This window comes from Leucoraja erinacea, chromosome 12, assembly GCF_028641065.1.
Source record: "Leucoraja erinacea ecotype New England chromosome 12, Leri_hhj_1, whole genome shotgun sequence".
NCBI classification, from domain to species: domain Eukaryota; kingdom Metazoa; phylum Chordata; class Chondrichthyes; order Rajiformes; family Rajidae; genus Leucoraja; species Leucoraja erinaceus.
Window position 1 is genome coordinate 17,956,166 of NC_073388.1, and position 15,956 is coordinate 17,972,121.

At 41.3% G+C, this 15,956-nt stretch overlaps 1 protein-coding gene across 1 annotated transcript in view; it reads right to left on the reverse strand.

Annotated features, from left to right (window-relative positions):
• The window catches only part of frmpd3 (FERM and PDZ domain containing 3), a 107,760-nt gene that overhangs the window by 26,467 nt on the left and 65,337 nt on the right, over nucleotides 1–15,956 (reverse strand). The window contains 3 exon segments of the mRNA XM_055643694.1: nucleotides 7,839–8,018; nucleotides 10,961–11,050; nucleotides 14,895–15,021. Of these exon segments, the coding sequence (XP_055499669.1) occupies nucleotides 7,839–8,018; nucleotides 10,961–11,050; nucleotides 14,895–15,021 (397 nt within the window).

The following is a 15,956-nucleotide window of genomic DNA, read 5'->3' on the forward strand; positions in this document are numbered from 1 at the left end:
CAAAGGATACTCAAGAAAGAGCAGTAGAAAGGTTGTAAAAATACTGTCCAGAATCCAGCAAGTATATGCTTAAGGTAGGCGACAGGTAGCAAAAGATTTTTGCGTATTAATAAGTAAATGATGAAGAAAATTAGGTAGTTGAGGAACACAATTAGTTGTATGATTAAAAACCATTGTGGAGTAGGATATGGTGAGGAATATGTTCCAAATAAAAAAAATGTAACCATGCATCCTTGCTCTCACCATTCACTCTTTAGGAGCTTTGTATGACTGCTTGATTGTGTAGTTTAGGGCTGGGATTTCAGCAGGATGGTGGCAGCGGTGTTGGTGAATCAAGATATTTTTATTTCCAGTTCAGTAGGCTGAGGTTTGCTCAGGCCCAGTATTGTGTGAAAACTCTGAAGAAGCACCTTGCTTCAAACTGTTCTTGTTGTCAACTCAGCAATATGTCAAAAGCTAATATTCAGCACAATCCAATTCCCAAACCCCCCACCTTCCCTCCAACTAATACACATTAACCTTTTCTGAAGATGCCCCAGAGGGCTGTATCAGTGCAATAACTCAAAAATGCGATAATGCTGTAGAGAACAACAAGCAGGGTTGATAGCATTGCACTGAAATGCCAACATTGATGCATTGCACGAAGCAGAATTTATAAGCATTTTGGTGTCATAAAACAGGTAGAGCATTAAATTCTTATAATTGTATTCTACCTACGGTCTGGACTTAATAAGCACGTTGTAACAAATGTATTTTACTTTAATTTACAAAGAAACTAATGCTTCTGAAAATCTCAGCCCACGGACAGTAAGTGCCACTCTATTCGAATTCTTAAATCTGATACACAGCAGGATGCGAATAAGATAAAGGTGAAGCCATCAATTGAGTTCTAGTTTGGCTTTACTGATGATCAAAACTGAAAATATTACTAAATAATTTGTGCACATCATAAAAATTAATATAAAAAAGTGAGAAACAAATCTATAAATGCCATCTTTGCTGAACAATTTACCAGAGGAAAGTAATAATGGTATAATTAAAGAAGAAATGTCTTCAAAATGTATTTGAAAATTAATCCCAGAGCTTGGTTGCACATGATTATTTTGAAATGCAGTTACCATTTTGCATGAAGAATAATATAAAAATAACAATATTGTGAATTAATGCAACTTTTAAGGTAGGAGAACACTTTTAGTAAATTCACTAATAAATAGTCAGAAATATTACATCAAAAGGAATGCTAAGAGAGATGATTGAGAGTTTGAATAACAGGATGAACTTCAAGGTAGCAGAGAGAGAATGATTCAGGTAGGGAACTATATATCTTAGGGAAGGGATATTCAATAACAGAATCACTATTGGTGGTGGGGCAAATGGACACAAAGTGCTGGAGTAACTCAGTAGGTCAGGCAGCATTTCTCGAGGTGTCTGACCTGCTGAGATACTGCAGCACTTTGTGTCCTTTTATGTATTAACCAGCATCTGCATTTCCATGTTTCTACCATTGGTGTTAGATTGGTTTCAAGATGAAGAAGGAACTAGCTATAGAATTGAAGGAGCAATGGCCAAATTAGACAACATCATTTGTGTTCATTTTTCAATGTCTTTGTACTTGAAAACTGAGGCATGTTTTTAAGTGATTGTGCCCATTTCCCATTGAAGTCCTTGCCAATGGGAAAACAAGGAACTAGTTTACAAACAAGGTCACAAAGTGCTGGAGTAACTCAACGGATCAGGCAGCATCTCTGGAGAACATTCGGGTCGCGATCGTTTTTTGGAAACTGGACTGAACGCTCCTGTCATGATTCATTCTGACATTGATATAATTTCCTTGTCATATTTCTGCATATGATACCATCAATATGTGCAGAGCTCATTGTTTACTTAATGAGTGAAATTTGAAAATAAATTTGCAATTAACCATAAATATTAATTCATTATTAATTTGCAATTCATCAAGGAATTCATGCGGCCGTTTTGGAGGTCCAAGCCGCTGAGGTTGGCCTCCTGTTCTGACATCGGAGTTCCAACATCCCGGCGAGCAGGCCTGAACGGCGGGCTGCCCGTAGCAGCGACTGCAGAGGGCTCTCCGGAGGTCCTGACCATGGGTGAACATCAGGAACATTAGAGGAAGATGACTGATTTTGGTGCCTTCCCTCACAGTGGGAAACTTTGATTCTGCTGAGTGGGGATGATTTATGTTGAACTCTATTGTGTGTTGTGTTCTTTATTTTTATTGTATGGCTGTATGGTGATCACATTTCACTGTGCCAATTGGCACATGTAACAAATAAATGTATCTTGTATCTTGTATGTTATACATGTGACAACTGTATGATTTATTGGCTTTCTTTGGGATATTGTGTGTTGAAAATCACCTTTATATTTTTTATTAATTTTCACTGTTGGTAACTCTCTGCATAGGTGAAGGTTTCAATGACCTGCTGAGGCTCTGGACCAATATGGCCTTGGGGCTCGGTCTGTTTACAGTGAGATAGTGCACTGTTGTTACCTTTTCTGTACTTGTGAACTGCTGACCCAGTTCCCATGGATTAACATGTGAATGCCATTAGTATTGCCTGCTTAGCAAGCAAAAGTGTACGTGAAGAGCACGGTTTAGCTTTTAACATTGCTGAAAAGGAGTGAACTATACTAATGATTTCTTAAAGCAAAGTTGTCTCAATATTTTTTTGTGTCTTATTTGGTGTTGATGTGAAATGTAATGCTAGTGCCCATTTAGAACAAAAATAGATAAAATCCAATTTCTAGGGAAAAGAGCTAATAAAAGTTATAGGGTTGGAATTATAGAGATAGAAAGAGGCAAGTCCATGGAAGAATTGACACTCTAAATTGAGAATTTATCTGTGATGCAGTCAGACTTTGAAGTAGGCCATCTGAATGGGACATAGAAACATAGAAACATAGAAATTAGGTGCAGGAGTAGGCCATTCGGCCCTTCGAGCCTGCACTGCCATTCAATATGATCATGGCTGATCATCCAACTCAGTATCCCGTACCTGCCTTTTCTCCATACCCCCTGATCCTCTTAGCCACAAGGGCCACATCTAACTCCCTCTTAAATATAGCCAATGAACTGGCCTCAACTACCCTCTGTGGCAGAGAGTTCCAGAGATTCACCACTCTCTGTGTGAAAAAAGTTCTTCTCATCTCGGTTTTAAAGGATTTCCCCTTTATCCTTAAGCTGTGACCCCTTGTCCTGGACTTCCCTAACATCGGGAACAATCTTCCTGCATCTAGCCTGTCCAACCCCTTAAGAATTTTGTAAGTTTCTATAAGATCCCCTCTCAATCTTCTAAATTCTAGAGAGTATAAACCAAGTCTATCCAGTCTTTCTTCATAAGACAGTCCTGACATCCCAGGAATCAGTCTGGTGAACCGTCTCTGCACTCCCTCTATGGCAATAATGTCCTTCCTCAGATTTGGAGACCAAAACTGTACGCAATACTCCAGGTGTGGTCTCACCAAGACCCTGTACAACTGCAGTAGAACCTCTCTGCTCCTATACTCAAATCCTTTTGCAATGAAAGCTAACATACCATTCGCTTTCTTTACTGCCTGCTGCACCTGCATGCCTACCTTCAATGACTGGTGTACCATGACACCCAGGTCTCGCTGCATCTCCCCCTTTCCCAATCGGCCACCATTTAGATAATAGTCTGCTTTTCTGTTTTTGCCAGCAAAATGGATAACCTCACATTTATCCACATTATACTGCATCTGCCAAACATTTGCCCACTCACCCAGCCTATCCAAGTCACCCTGCAGTCTCCTAGCATCCTCCTCACAGCTAACACTGCCCCCCAGCTTAGTGTCATCCGCAAACTTGGAGATATTGCCTTCAATTCCCTCATCCAGATCATTAATATATATTGTAAATAGCTGGGGTCCCAGTACTGAGCCTTGGGGTACCCCACTAGTCACTGCCTGCCATTGAGAAAAGGACCCGTTTACTCCTACTCTTTGCTTCCTGTTTGCCAGCCAGTTCTCTATCCACATCAATACTGAACCCCCAATGCCTTGTGCTTTAAGTTTGTATACTAATCTCTTATGTGGGACCTTGTCGAAAGCCTTCTGGAAGTCCAGATACACCACATCCACTGGTTCTCCCCTATCCACGCTACTAGTTACATCCTCGAAAAATTCTATAAGATTCGTCAGACATGATTTACCTTTCGTAAATCCATGCTGACTTTGTCCAATGATTTCACCACTTTCCAAATGTGCTGCTATCCCATCTTTAATAACTGACTCTAGCAGTTTCCCCACTACCGATGTTAGACTAACTGGTCTGTAATTCCCCATTTTCTCTCTCCCTCCCTTCTTAAAAAGTGGGGTTACGTTTGCTACCCGCCAATCTTCAGGAACTACTCCAGAATCTAAAGAGTTTTGAAAGATTATTACTAATGCATCCACTATTTCTGGAGCTACTTCCTTAAGTACTCTGGGATGCAGCCTATCTGGCCCTGGGGATTTATCGGCCTTTAATCCATTCAATTTACCCAACACCACTTCCAGGCTAACCTGGATTTCACGCAATTCCTCCAACTCCTTTGACCCGCGGTCCCCTGCTATTTCCGGCAAATTATTTATGTCTTCCTTAGTGAAGACGGAACCAAAGTAGTTATTCAATTGGTCCGCCATATCCTTGTTCCCCATGATCAACTCACCTGTTTCTGACTGCAAGGGACCTACATTTGTTTTAACTAATCTCTTTCTTTTCACATATCTATAAAAACTTTTTATGTTCCCTGCCAGTTTTCTTTCATAATCTATTTTTCCTTTCCTAATTAAGCCCTTTGTCCTCCTCTGCTGGTCTTTGAATTTCTGCCAGTCCTCCGGTATGCTGCTTTTTCTGGCTAATTTGTACGCATCATCCTTCGCTTTGATACTATCCCTGATTTCCCTTCTTATCCATGGATGTACTACCTTCCCTGATTTATTCTTTTGCCAAACTGGGATGAACAATTTTTGTAGTTCATCCATGCAGTCTTTAAATGTCTTCCATTGCATATCCACCGTCAACCCTTTTAGAATTAATTGCCAGTCAATCTTGGCCAATTCACGTCTCATACCCTCAAAGTTACCTTTCTTTAAGTTCAGAACCATTGTTTCTGAATTAACAATGTCACTCCATCCTAATGAAGAACTCAACCATATTATGGTCACTCTTGCCCAAGGGGGCACGTACAACAAGATTGCTAACTAACCCTTCCTCATTACTCAATACCCAGTCTAAAATAGCCTGCTCTCTCGTTGGGTCCTCTACATGTTGATTTAGATAACTATCCCGCATACATTCCAAGAAATCCTCTTCCTCAGCACCCCTGCCAATTTGATTCACCCAATCTATATGTAGATTGAAGTCACCCATTATAACCGTTTTGCCTTTGTCGCACGCATTTCTAATTTCCTGTTTGATACCATCTCCAACTTCACTACTACTGTTAGGTGGCCTGTACACAACACCCACCAGCGTTTTCTGCCCCTTAGTGTTTTGCAGCTCTACCCATACCGATTCCACATCCTCCAAACTAATGTCCTTCCTTTCCATTGCATTAATCCCCTCTCTAATCAGTAACGCTACCCCACCTCCTTTTCCTTTCTGTCTATCCCTCCTGAATATTGAATATCCCTGGATGTTCAGCTCCCAGCCTTGGTCACCCTGGAGCCATGTCTCCGTGATCCCAACTATATCATAGTCATTAATAGCTATCTGCACATTCAACTCATCCACCTTATTACGAATGCACCTTGCATTGAGACACAAAGCCTTCAGGCTTGTTTTTACAACATGAAGTAGGATACGATCTGGAGAGTGCAATGGTGTACAGTATGAGCTGAAACCTACAGGGTGTTAATGGGGAAAAGATTGCAATAACCAAACATTGATAGGGATTTAAACAACTGATAACCCTAAGGCAAAGTGACAAGGTAGCGGGATGCAAAGTCAGCTCTCAATCATTTAGGACACTGAGGCTGCAACAGTTAAGTTCACGTGAGACATTGCTGATGGAAGTTGATTGAAATCTGGCAGGTAAGTGCAGTTTGTTGTGCACACTTAGAATAGATAGTCCATCAATCTTCAAAGTGTTTAACATGAGGAAATTAGGTATTGTTCAAGATATCAAGTTGCCGCCTTACAACACCAGAGTGCCGGGTTCGATACTGACCTCGTGGGTTTTCCCCGGGTGCTCCGGTTTCCTCCCACACTCCAAATATGTTTGTAGGTTAATTGGCTTTGATAAAGATTATAAATTGACCCTAGTGTGTAGAATAGTGTTAGTGCATGGTGATCTCTGGTTGGCGCGGACTTGGTGTACCAAAGGGCTGTTTCCGCGCTGTATCTCTAAACTAAACTAGCAACCTCTTTGGTTGTGACTGAACATATTAATATAAATTTGGTGATATAATAGTTCTTGGTGCTAAAGAAGCCAGTATTTAGTGCCATATTCCAGTTACGATGGCCATTGGTGTGTATCTAACATATACAGTAGGTGAATGTTGCAGAGGTAAAGCCCCAGTAACATCAAGGACCCAGGCATTTGGTTAGGCTAACTAAGGCCACAGAAAAAAATAATATAGTTCTCAAATTTGTGCATATTGCTGTGTTCCTTGTAAACAAGATTCTGGGATGTGGGCCATGATGATTTCTGTTTATTAAAAGGATAACTGCCTGGCACCTGGCATCCAAGGCATCTGTGTGTTGATTGAGTGACATCACTGCTTATTTCATGGTGCCCCTTGGGTTTCAGTGCTGGAGATATTCATATGCTTTGAAAGCTACCCCCATCTGCCATTTATGGATGTTTGCCAATTTAACAGCGATTGAATTGAACCCGAAATTCCAAAAGCTCACCCTATCTTCTGTCTGGTGGTTTTGGAAGAGGAGTGGCAGGTGTAAGAGAAGCATACATTAGTCAGTATGGATGTCACCCAATGCACCCTACACATTCTCACTCTTCAGAGGGTCACCAGAGAAAGTAAAAGAGAGCTAGTGATGAACAGCACCAGCCACCGTGTTATTTTGGTATTGGTCGCTGTTTTCCTACTGCATGGCACAGGTTAAGAGATGCTTGATATTTGAAAAGTGGTTAGCAGATGGCAATTTTCAGAGCAATCTACCACTCTTACTCCACCAAGGTTACATTGTAAAGTGACCTTGTAAAATTACGTGCTAATACCAACAGCATTTAACATTAAATGGTGTCAGCAGTACCACTTAGTAATCTTCTTCAGCCAAACTAATTTCTTCTGCTCCCCTCCTGCACTCCAGTAACATTTCTTTCAAGGATGCTTGGGTTTAACGATGAATGCTAAAGATAGACACAAAGTGCTAGAGTAACTCAGCGGGTCAAGCAGCATATCTGGAGAAAAAGGATAGGTCATGTTTCAGGTCAGGACCCTTTTTCAGACTGAAACATCACCATCCTTTTTCTCCAGAGATGCAGTCTGACCTGCTGATTTACTCCAGCACATTGTCTCTATCTTCGTTATAAGCCAACAACTGCAAACTTTCTGCTAGAGAAAAACATTCCTGATTTTATCTTTGCAGAGGACACATGAATTAACCTTTTGAAGACAGCTATTTGTCACATTGGTTTTAATTTTGCCCGTCATTTAAACTATGCCTTCATGATGGCGAACACCTTTTTACAAATTGCATGAAACCCTTAGCAGTGATATATGGAAAAAAACTATATGTCCAAGCAATATCACCTCATATTCACATTTGTGCAAATGGTAGTACAGGTATTGTTAATGAATTTTACATCCTGTTTGTGGTGTTAATGGTGAGATTGTTATATGTACTCTCATACCTTAGCTTCTGATATGGTTAGCTCAACCCGAGCCACGTTCTCCTTCTCTTTGAACAACTGAATTCGATTCACGCATCCGAACTCTGCCAAGATGGTGGTGAGATTTGTTTTCAGGTCTATAACGTGGCTGATGCCGTGCTGTGGCCCAACTAGCAAAGTCATTTCTGATTGCTTTGCGTCCTGTTTTGGATAAGTGGAAAGGTGGAAAATTGCACATCCAGTAAAACAATCTCGTCAGAGTACATAAGAATATTCCATAAAGAAAAACAAATCATTCAGCCTAACCAGTCCCTACTGGCAATTATACTCCATGCGTGTCTCTTCCTGCTTTTGCTCAACTAAACCTATGAATGTTTTCCTTTAGACTTTTCTCTGTCAAATGTTTGTCCAACCTGTATCAATGCAACTTGTTTCAACAGCTCTGTAGGGCAGTGCCTGCATTCTCACAATTCTTTGGATAAAGAATGTTCTTCCTAATTTCCTGTTGAATTTCTTATGGCTGTTTTATATTGACGGCCTCCCATTATGCACTTCACCAGAAGCTGAACAACCTCTCCATAGACCCTCTGTCAACACTTATCATCATTTAAAGATTTCTATTTGGTCTCTCCTGCTCTTCTTTTCTCAGGAGAAAAGAGACCCATGCCATTCTCCCTTTCTTGAAATGTATACCTTTGCAGTTATGTAAATCTTTTTGATACCCATTCTTTATTCTTTCTATTGGGGTGGGAGATTGCAACATTCACGTGGTCTGCCCTGTTTTGACGAATGCAATCAACCTGGCGTGCACAATCAAATAGGATCAAATAGAACAAGTTGTCCTACAACTTTAGGCTGTGCACGCCATACGCAAGAAGAAAAAGAAGATTATATCTATAACGTGGTGATCAGAACTACATGCAGTAATCTAAGTTTGGTCCAATCAAGACTCAAAACCAGTTTAGCATAACTTCTCAGTCCCTTCCAGCTGACATATCCCAGACACTTCACTTGCTCTTCAACACTTCCAATTCTAGGCTTCCATTGATTATCTGTACCACGGACATCCAGTCCCTTTGCATCTCCATTTCCCACCAGGAAGGTCTCCGGACCCTCCAGTTCTTTGTTGAACAGAGACCCAATTAGATCCCCTCTACTAATACCCTCTTCCACATGACGGAACTTGTCTTCACTCTCAACACCTTCTACTTTGATGCCTCTCATTTTTTTCAAGTAAAAGATGGCCATGGGCACTCATGTGGGCCTCAGACATGCTTGCGTTTTGGTTAAACAGTCCTTGTTCCACACGTATACTGGCATCATCCCCAAACCCTTTCACCATTACTTTGATGGTTGGACCAGGAGTGCCTTCTGCACCCGTGCAGAACTCATTGATTTCATCACCTTTACCACTAACTTCCACCATGCCTTAAATTCAAACTTATTCCCATCCACACTTTCCACTTTCTGCAGACACCGCTTCTTCCACATCTCCTTGTTTCACATCCCTTCCCACCTAAACCATCCCCATCCCAATTACTTTCCTCTGTAACCACAGGAGATGTAACACCTGTCACTATGCCTCCGCACTCACATCTTTCCAGGGACCCTACCAGCTTTTCCAGGTATGACAAAGGTTCCCGTGCACCTCTTTTAACCTCATCTATTCTATTTGAGGCTCCTGATGTAGCCTCCTTTACACCGGCGAGTCCAAGCATAGACTTGGTGACTGTTTTGACAAACATTTGCTATTGGCTCGCTCACGCCTACTGGATTTCCATTATAATTCCCCTTCCCATTCCTATACCAACCTTTCATTGCCAGAGTGAGGCCACATCCAAACTGTATAAACAGCACTTCATATTCAACTTGGGTAGCACTACAATATGAACATTGATTTACCCTCCTCTCTTTCTTGTGCCCCCCACCCACCCAACCCAAGTGTATACCGATTTCCGCTGTTCTTCTTTCCATCCACTCCCCTCCACTCATATCACCCTCTCTAGCTTTGCATTTCACTCCTCTCCTTGTCTGACATCCGTTTGCCTCTTTTTCTTCTCTAACATTTGTCTACCAATCATACCCCCCTCACCTATATTCAGCTATCACTTGCGAGCCTATGTTCTCCCCTACCTCTCTTCCAGCTTCCCCCATCCCCTCTCCAGTACAATCAATCTGAAGAAAGGTCCCAAACCAAAATATCACCTGTCCATTCCCTCCCGAGATGCTGCCTGACTCACTGATTACTCCAACACTTCATGTTTCACTCAAGGTTCCAGCATATACAGTTCCTTGTGCCTCCTGTCAGCATAACGTATCATTTTTCTATTCAAACCCTCAAAAAATAAACTTTCCTTTCCCCAGACTAGTCTGAAGGGTCTCGACCGGAAATGTCACCCATTCCATCTCTCCAGGGATGGTGCCTGTCCTGCTGATTTACTCCAGCATTTTGTGTCTATCTTCGGTTTAAACCAGTATCTGCAGTTGCTTCCTATCCATTTCACCAACAGGTTTATGTTCTTCTGACATTTGTTCCTGTCTCTCCACTCCCATGCCCCCCGCCCCCATTGTTTATTGAAATTTCAAGTTTAATGAATTCTGAACTTTTTGAAATTTTTAGAGTGGTTTGAAAAATATTAGAACATTAAATTAAAAAAATGTCATCTCCTGCACCAAATTCATGACTTTATGGCAAATAGAGCAGTGGGCCTTATACCAACCTTGGCACATCCTATTATGTAGTTCCCTTATTTCATAAACAGCCATACACCAGCACTCTCTATGTCTATATCTCTTAGCCAATGTTGTATCAGAGCAAAAGCTACCATTTAAGAACGTCTATTACCACCATATCTTTTGAATATTCAGAAATCCAGAACATCAATTACATTTCCAACGCCATATCTCTGCATTATCTGAAAGGTGCTATCAAGTTGCAAAAATAACGTGTCTTACAAATCAATGTTTTGCTATAATTAAATTACATGTTTTGCAAAAATGTTCTATGGACACTGAAAGTTTCCCCACCGCTGAAGATAAGTTCCCTTTGCCTGCTATTAATAACTTTATCCCACTGTGTACTAATTTGCATTAACTTCTGGTTTTGTTGAACATTTCTGTAGATAGTTTCTTGGCAACATTACCAGAACAACGGAGTTAAATAGTCCTCCAGGATACAATGGGAGCTCATTCAGGATTCGCAGATACTGCAGTTTGGCTTGGACTGTCGAGATCTACATGAAACATAGAGAGGTTTTCAGCAAATAGCCAACTACAGCAGAAAATGAATGTCCAAAGAAATCCACACTAATCAAATGCAGAAATGTGATTAAACCAAGTCAGTGGATATTTTTAAGGCAGAGATAGATACATTCTTGATTAGTACAGGTGTCAGAGGTTATGGGGAAAAGGCAGAAGAATGGGGTTAGGAGGGAGAGTTAGATCAGCCATGATTGAATGCCGGAGTAGACTTGCCGGGCCGAATGGCCTAATTCTACACCTATTCCATCTGACACAACAAGAATTTTCATCAATCATAAACAAATGGCAATGTTTCAAATTCACTAAACTTCACAATTATTTTGCAAATTAACATAAATTAAACAATGAAATATTTAAAACATTACTTTATAAAGATTATTATTTGGAAAATGCTGGTCATATTTTTTCTGGGATTCAATGTTAATAAAATTAGAGAGCCGGGCTTTATATATTTGTATTCAATATATGCAGAACTAAACAATGGGTGTTAGACAGGAGGTAAGGTGGATGGATCATGGTTCTCCAAAATGGATGAGCCCTACTTCTTTCGTGTCCATCATCTATGTTTCAAATATTCGGCCAGTCTCTTGCACAGTGGACTGCCGTCTCGTTTGCCATTGTTAGATCTTCCAGGTAGCATTGTTCAGCAAGATGTGGGCATCTTAGTAGGTGTGGCATGGATTGTACAGATGTTCCACATTCACATTCTGTGTCTGCCACATCTGCATCGCCCCATTTGCTCATATTGTTCTTACGTTGGCCCATCCCTGTACGAAGCCTATTGAGGGACTTCTAAGTCTTCCAGTCACACATGTGACCAGGTGGTAGCTGTTCCTTGGTTGGGATTGGCATCTTTACGTGGTGGTGGTTTTCACTGTGTTTCCTTTCCCACAAGGCTAGTCTGGTTGCTTGAGGAGACCGTGACAATGGCTGGACTGTGTGAAGGAAGCTCTTCCTTGACTTCAGCCATTTTGGGGCTGGGTGATGGGAGTGACAGGAATAGCAAGTGTCCCCAACTTGCCTACTACATTCAGTTCTACCGGCAACTGATCTGTGGATTCCTGGTGGGGCAATACCAGCCAAGACTTGCAAGCTATCCACATCCGTTGGTTTTAGGCAGCCAGTGATGCATCTGCAGCTGTCATTAAGGGCAGCATCAACTTTCTTTGCATGAGATGATCTTTCCCAAACAGGACAAGCATACTCTGCAGCAGAGTAGCACAGCGCAAGAGCAGTTGACCGCAGTGTGGGTGCATTGGTACCCCATGACGAGTTTTCCAGCTTGCGTAGAAGGCTGTTCCTCGTCCTCACTATGCCCTTCACCCTTTCGATGTGTTGCTTGAAGGAGTGGATTCGGTCCAGATTGACCCCAAGGTAGACAGGGTAGTCACAGTGTCTCAAAGGGAAACCATTCCATGTTAAGGACAGCTTCCTCCCAGCATCGCGATTACGAAGGTGGAACAGGCTAACTTGGGTCTTAGCAGGGTTTGCCTTCAGTTGGTTGTCCTTGTAGTAGTTTGTCAAGTTGTCTAAGGATGATGAAGCTTCTACCTCATCTATGCGAGTGCTCTGGGCTGCTATTCCAAGGTCGTCAGTGTAAATGAAGCTTCTCAACCCTGGGAACACTGGCTGATCATTAGTGTATATATTGAACAGCACTGGAGCTGTCCTGAGGTAGGCCATTCTTTTATTTCCTCCATCTGCTGCGTTTATCATAGAAACGTCTGTTTTCCAGTAACCGTTGAATCAGTTTGGTCAAGTGAAAATCCTCTACTGAAGATCTGTTGCAAAGAATCTTTGCTCGCTTTGCATTGTGTGTCAATTTCCAAGAGAAGAAATGGGAAGAAAGCTATTACCAATAATAACTGGGATGTTAAAGCTAGGGTTATAGAGTCATACAGCACGGAAACAGGCCCTTCAGCGCAACCTGCCCATGCTGACAAAGATGACCCATCTAAGCTAGTTTGCCCATTTGCCTGCATTTACCCTCTAAACTTTTCCTATCCAATTATTGGACCTGCCTCAACTTCTTGTTTCATAATTTCTTGCAAAGCCCTGATTTTTATATCTGCTGATTGCCGAGTCATCTTCAAAATCAGACAAAGAAGAATTTGCATTTATAAGACATCTTAATATTTTCATATCATTCCAGCTATGGAGACACCTTCTTTAAATTTCTCATGGCAGACTCCCAAAAGGCTCGGCAGCTCACGCATATGATTTTAATACTACTCTGCAGAGCTGCCAGTATTCCACAAGGAAATGTGAAGCCAATAACAGGCACTATCCTCAAAGAGTATCCTGTATATCCAGCTCAGTGAGTCAAATGTGGCAAGAACAACAGATTGCCTCAGGATGAAAAAGGCAAGCTCTCTGAGTATTCAGGATTGACAATGATTTACTCTCTGAATTTTAAGGTAATCCTCAGCCTGAGCTAATCCCCATGCCTGTACAGGTTCTGTATACAGTGAAAAGGACAATTTGTTTCTGCTGGAGAGCCTCTGTGATCTTATTTTATGCAGCTGCACACTGCAAACAGAATATAGAATGAGACAGCATGGAAACAGACCCTTCAGCGTATTGAATCCATGCTCTTCCTTAAACACCTGATAAAACTAATCCTGCACTAATTCCTTTTATTCTCTCCACATTTCCATTCCCCTTGATCCACAGTAGAGGCAATTTACAATGGAAAATTGACCAACCAATTCGTATGTCTTTGGGATGTGGGAAGGAATGAAGCACTCAAAGGAAATCTGTGGGGTAACACGGCGAATGTGCAAACTCCAAACAGTCGGCACTGGAGTAAGCCTTGAGTTGCTGGAACAGTGAGCCAGCAGCTCTTACTCGTGGAGCCTTTGTGCCTTCCTGACATTATGGAATGATGCAGAAGCTAATACATTCTTGGCTGTAATGATCTTCACTTTCATCAGTATTTGGCTGGATCTCTGTCTGTAGAAAGTGACATCAGTATCTCCACAACTATAACCTTTTTTTTTGTCTTAGATCCATTGCTCTTTGGAAAGTTGGAGGAAGGAACATTGATCTTGGAAGATATTTGGGTGATCAGCCCTTCAGCTCCCTCTACAAAGCAAGCAATCTCTTCAGCCCCTCTTTTTCTGTTCCTGCTGGTGCTGGAAATCCAAGCAAACCTGATAAAAGCTTCTTCCTAGAGGCTGAACAAACCTAATCCTATCAGTGGCGCCGTTTCAAAAATTGTAATCCCCCCCTTTCAAAGACTGAGCTTATCAGCAGCTTGGTTGCTTTTGAGTGTCCAATACTGAACCAATTTGTCACTTGGTGAGTTTCCTTAAGTGAGCAACATCCCTGGGTTGCCTATTGCTAGCCTAAAATTAATCTTATCCCTGGAATTCTAAATGAAGATACAAATGAGCAAAGGAAATATGAATGCATTGATATATTTCCATTTGGTTAGCTCCAATAATTGTTCTTAACTTTTTAGATTTATCTTGCAGCAAAGTGTTCAAAAAAGGTCCTACTTGTTTATAAAGGCACTTTATAAATACACCTCTGAAGGAATAAAAAATAAGTGTTCTCCAAAGGCTCTTGCAGATGAAGCATAACTTGCTCCTATTCATCGGGACTGCAAGGGAAACCTGGCAGTAATTTAGCTGGATTGCCCTGGCACTTTAATTTAAGAAAGAGTCTAAATGGGTCAGTTATTTAGCTTACTGAATGTACAAGACTGAATTGTGACCTGCAGATATATTTTTGCACTGTCTGTTTTCCCAATCCGACATTTCTGCCAATGCCATAAAACATCTGTTCTCCTCTCTCCGATCCTCTTTGTTTTACCTTTTTGCCTAAAGGACCTGGGGCTTGTGTTGCTTTGAGATGATGCGAGAGAATTTTCCGTGCATGTTTTTCCTTTATGTACGTCAGAAGAGATGATGGCAGGAATAGCTCAAGACCCCATTCCTTTCTAGAAATATTAACAGAGAAACAAATTGTATTAGGAAATTAATTAGATTTGAGAACACGTGAGAATAATTATATTCTGACGGTGTTCAGAAGAATGTACAGAACACAACTGTAAGTTTTAACACATCAAAACACACTTCTGTTCCTGAATCTTGAATATTATGGTGTGCCAGCTATTTAACTGAAGTACTGTGGCGAATTTCAGCATACCATCACTAGAGAGGTGACAAATACTTAGAAGCAATTGATTAGCTTTATTGTTCATAATTCCTTGGTTCAATAATACATAAAGGGAGAACTTGTGGGCTAGTATAGGTGGGAAAGTGGGGTCCATGAGCAAAATGCTATTGGGGTAGAAACAAATGGGTTTTAAAACTTACAAAATTCTTAAGAGGTTGGACAGGCTAGATGCAGGAAGATTATTCCCGAGGTTGGGGAAGTCCAGAACTAGGGGTCACAGTTTAAGAATAAGAGTGAAGTCTTTTAGGACCGAGATGAGAAAATCATTTTTTACACAGAGAGTGGTGATTCTGTGGAATTCTCTGCCACAGAAGGTAGTTGAGGCCAGTTCATTGGCTATATTTAAGAGGGAGTTAGATGTGGCCCTTGTGGCTAAAGGGATCAGGGGGTATGAGAGAAGGCAGGGATGGGATACTGAGTTGGATGATCAGCCATGATCATATCGAATGGCGATGCAGGCTCGAAGGGCCGAATGGCCTACTCCTGCACCTATTTTCTATGTTTTTATGTTAAACAGACGTCATTGTTTTTGCTGACTCTATTGTACATCAGACGTACATCAAACCTGTTGTGCTGCTACAAGTAAGAATTTCATTGTTCTGTTTCAGTACATATGACATTTAGACACTTGACTTAACTCTTGAGTTCCTGGCCCATGAGAGAGCATGAGTAAAATAAATGTGATAACATAGAATA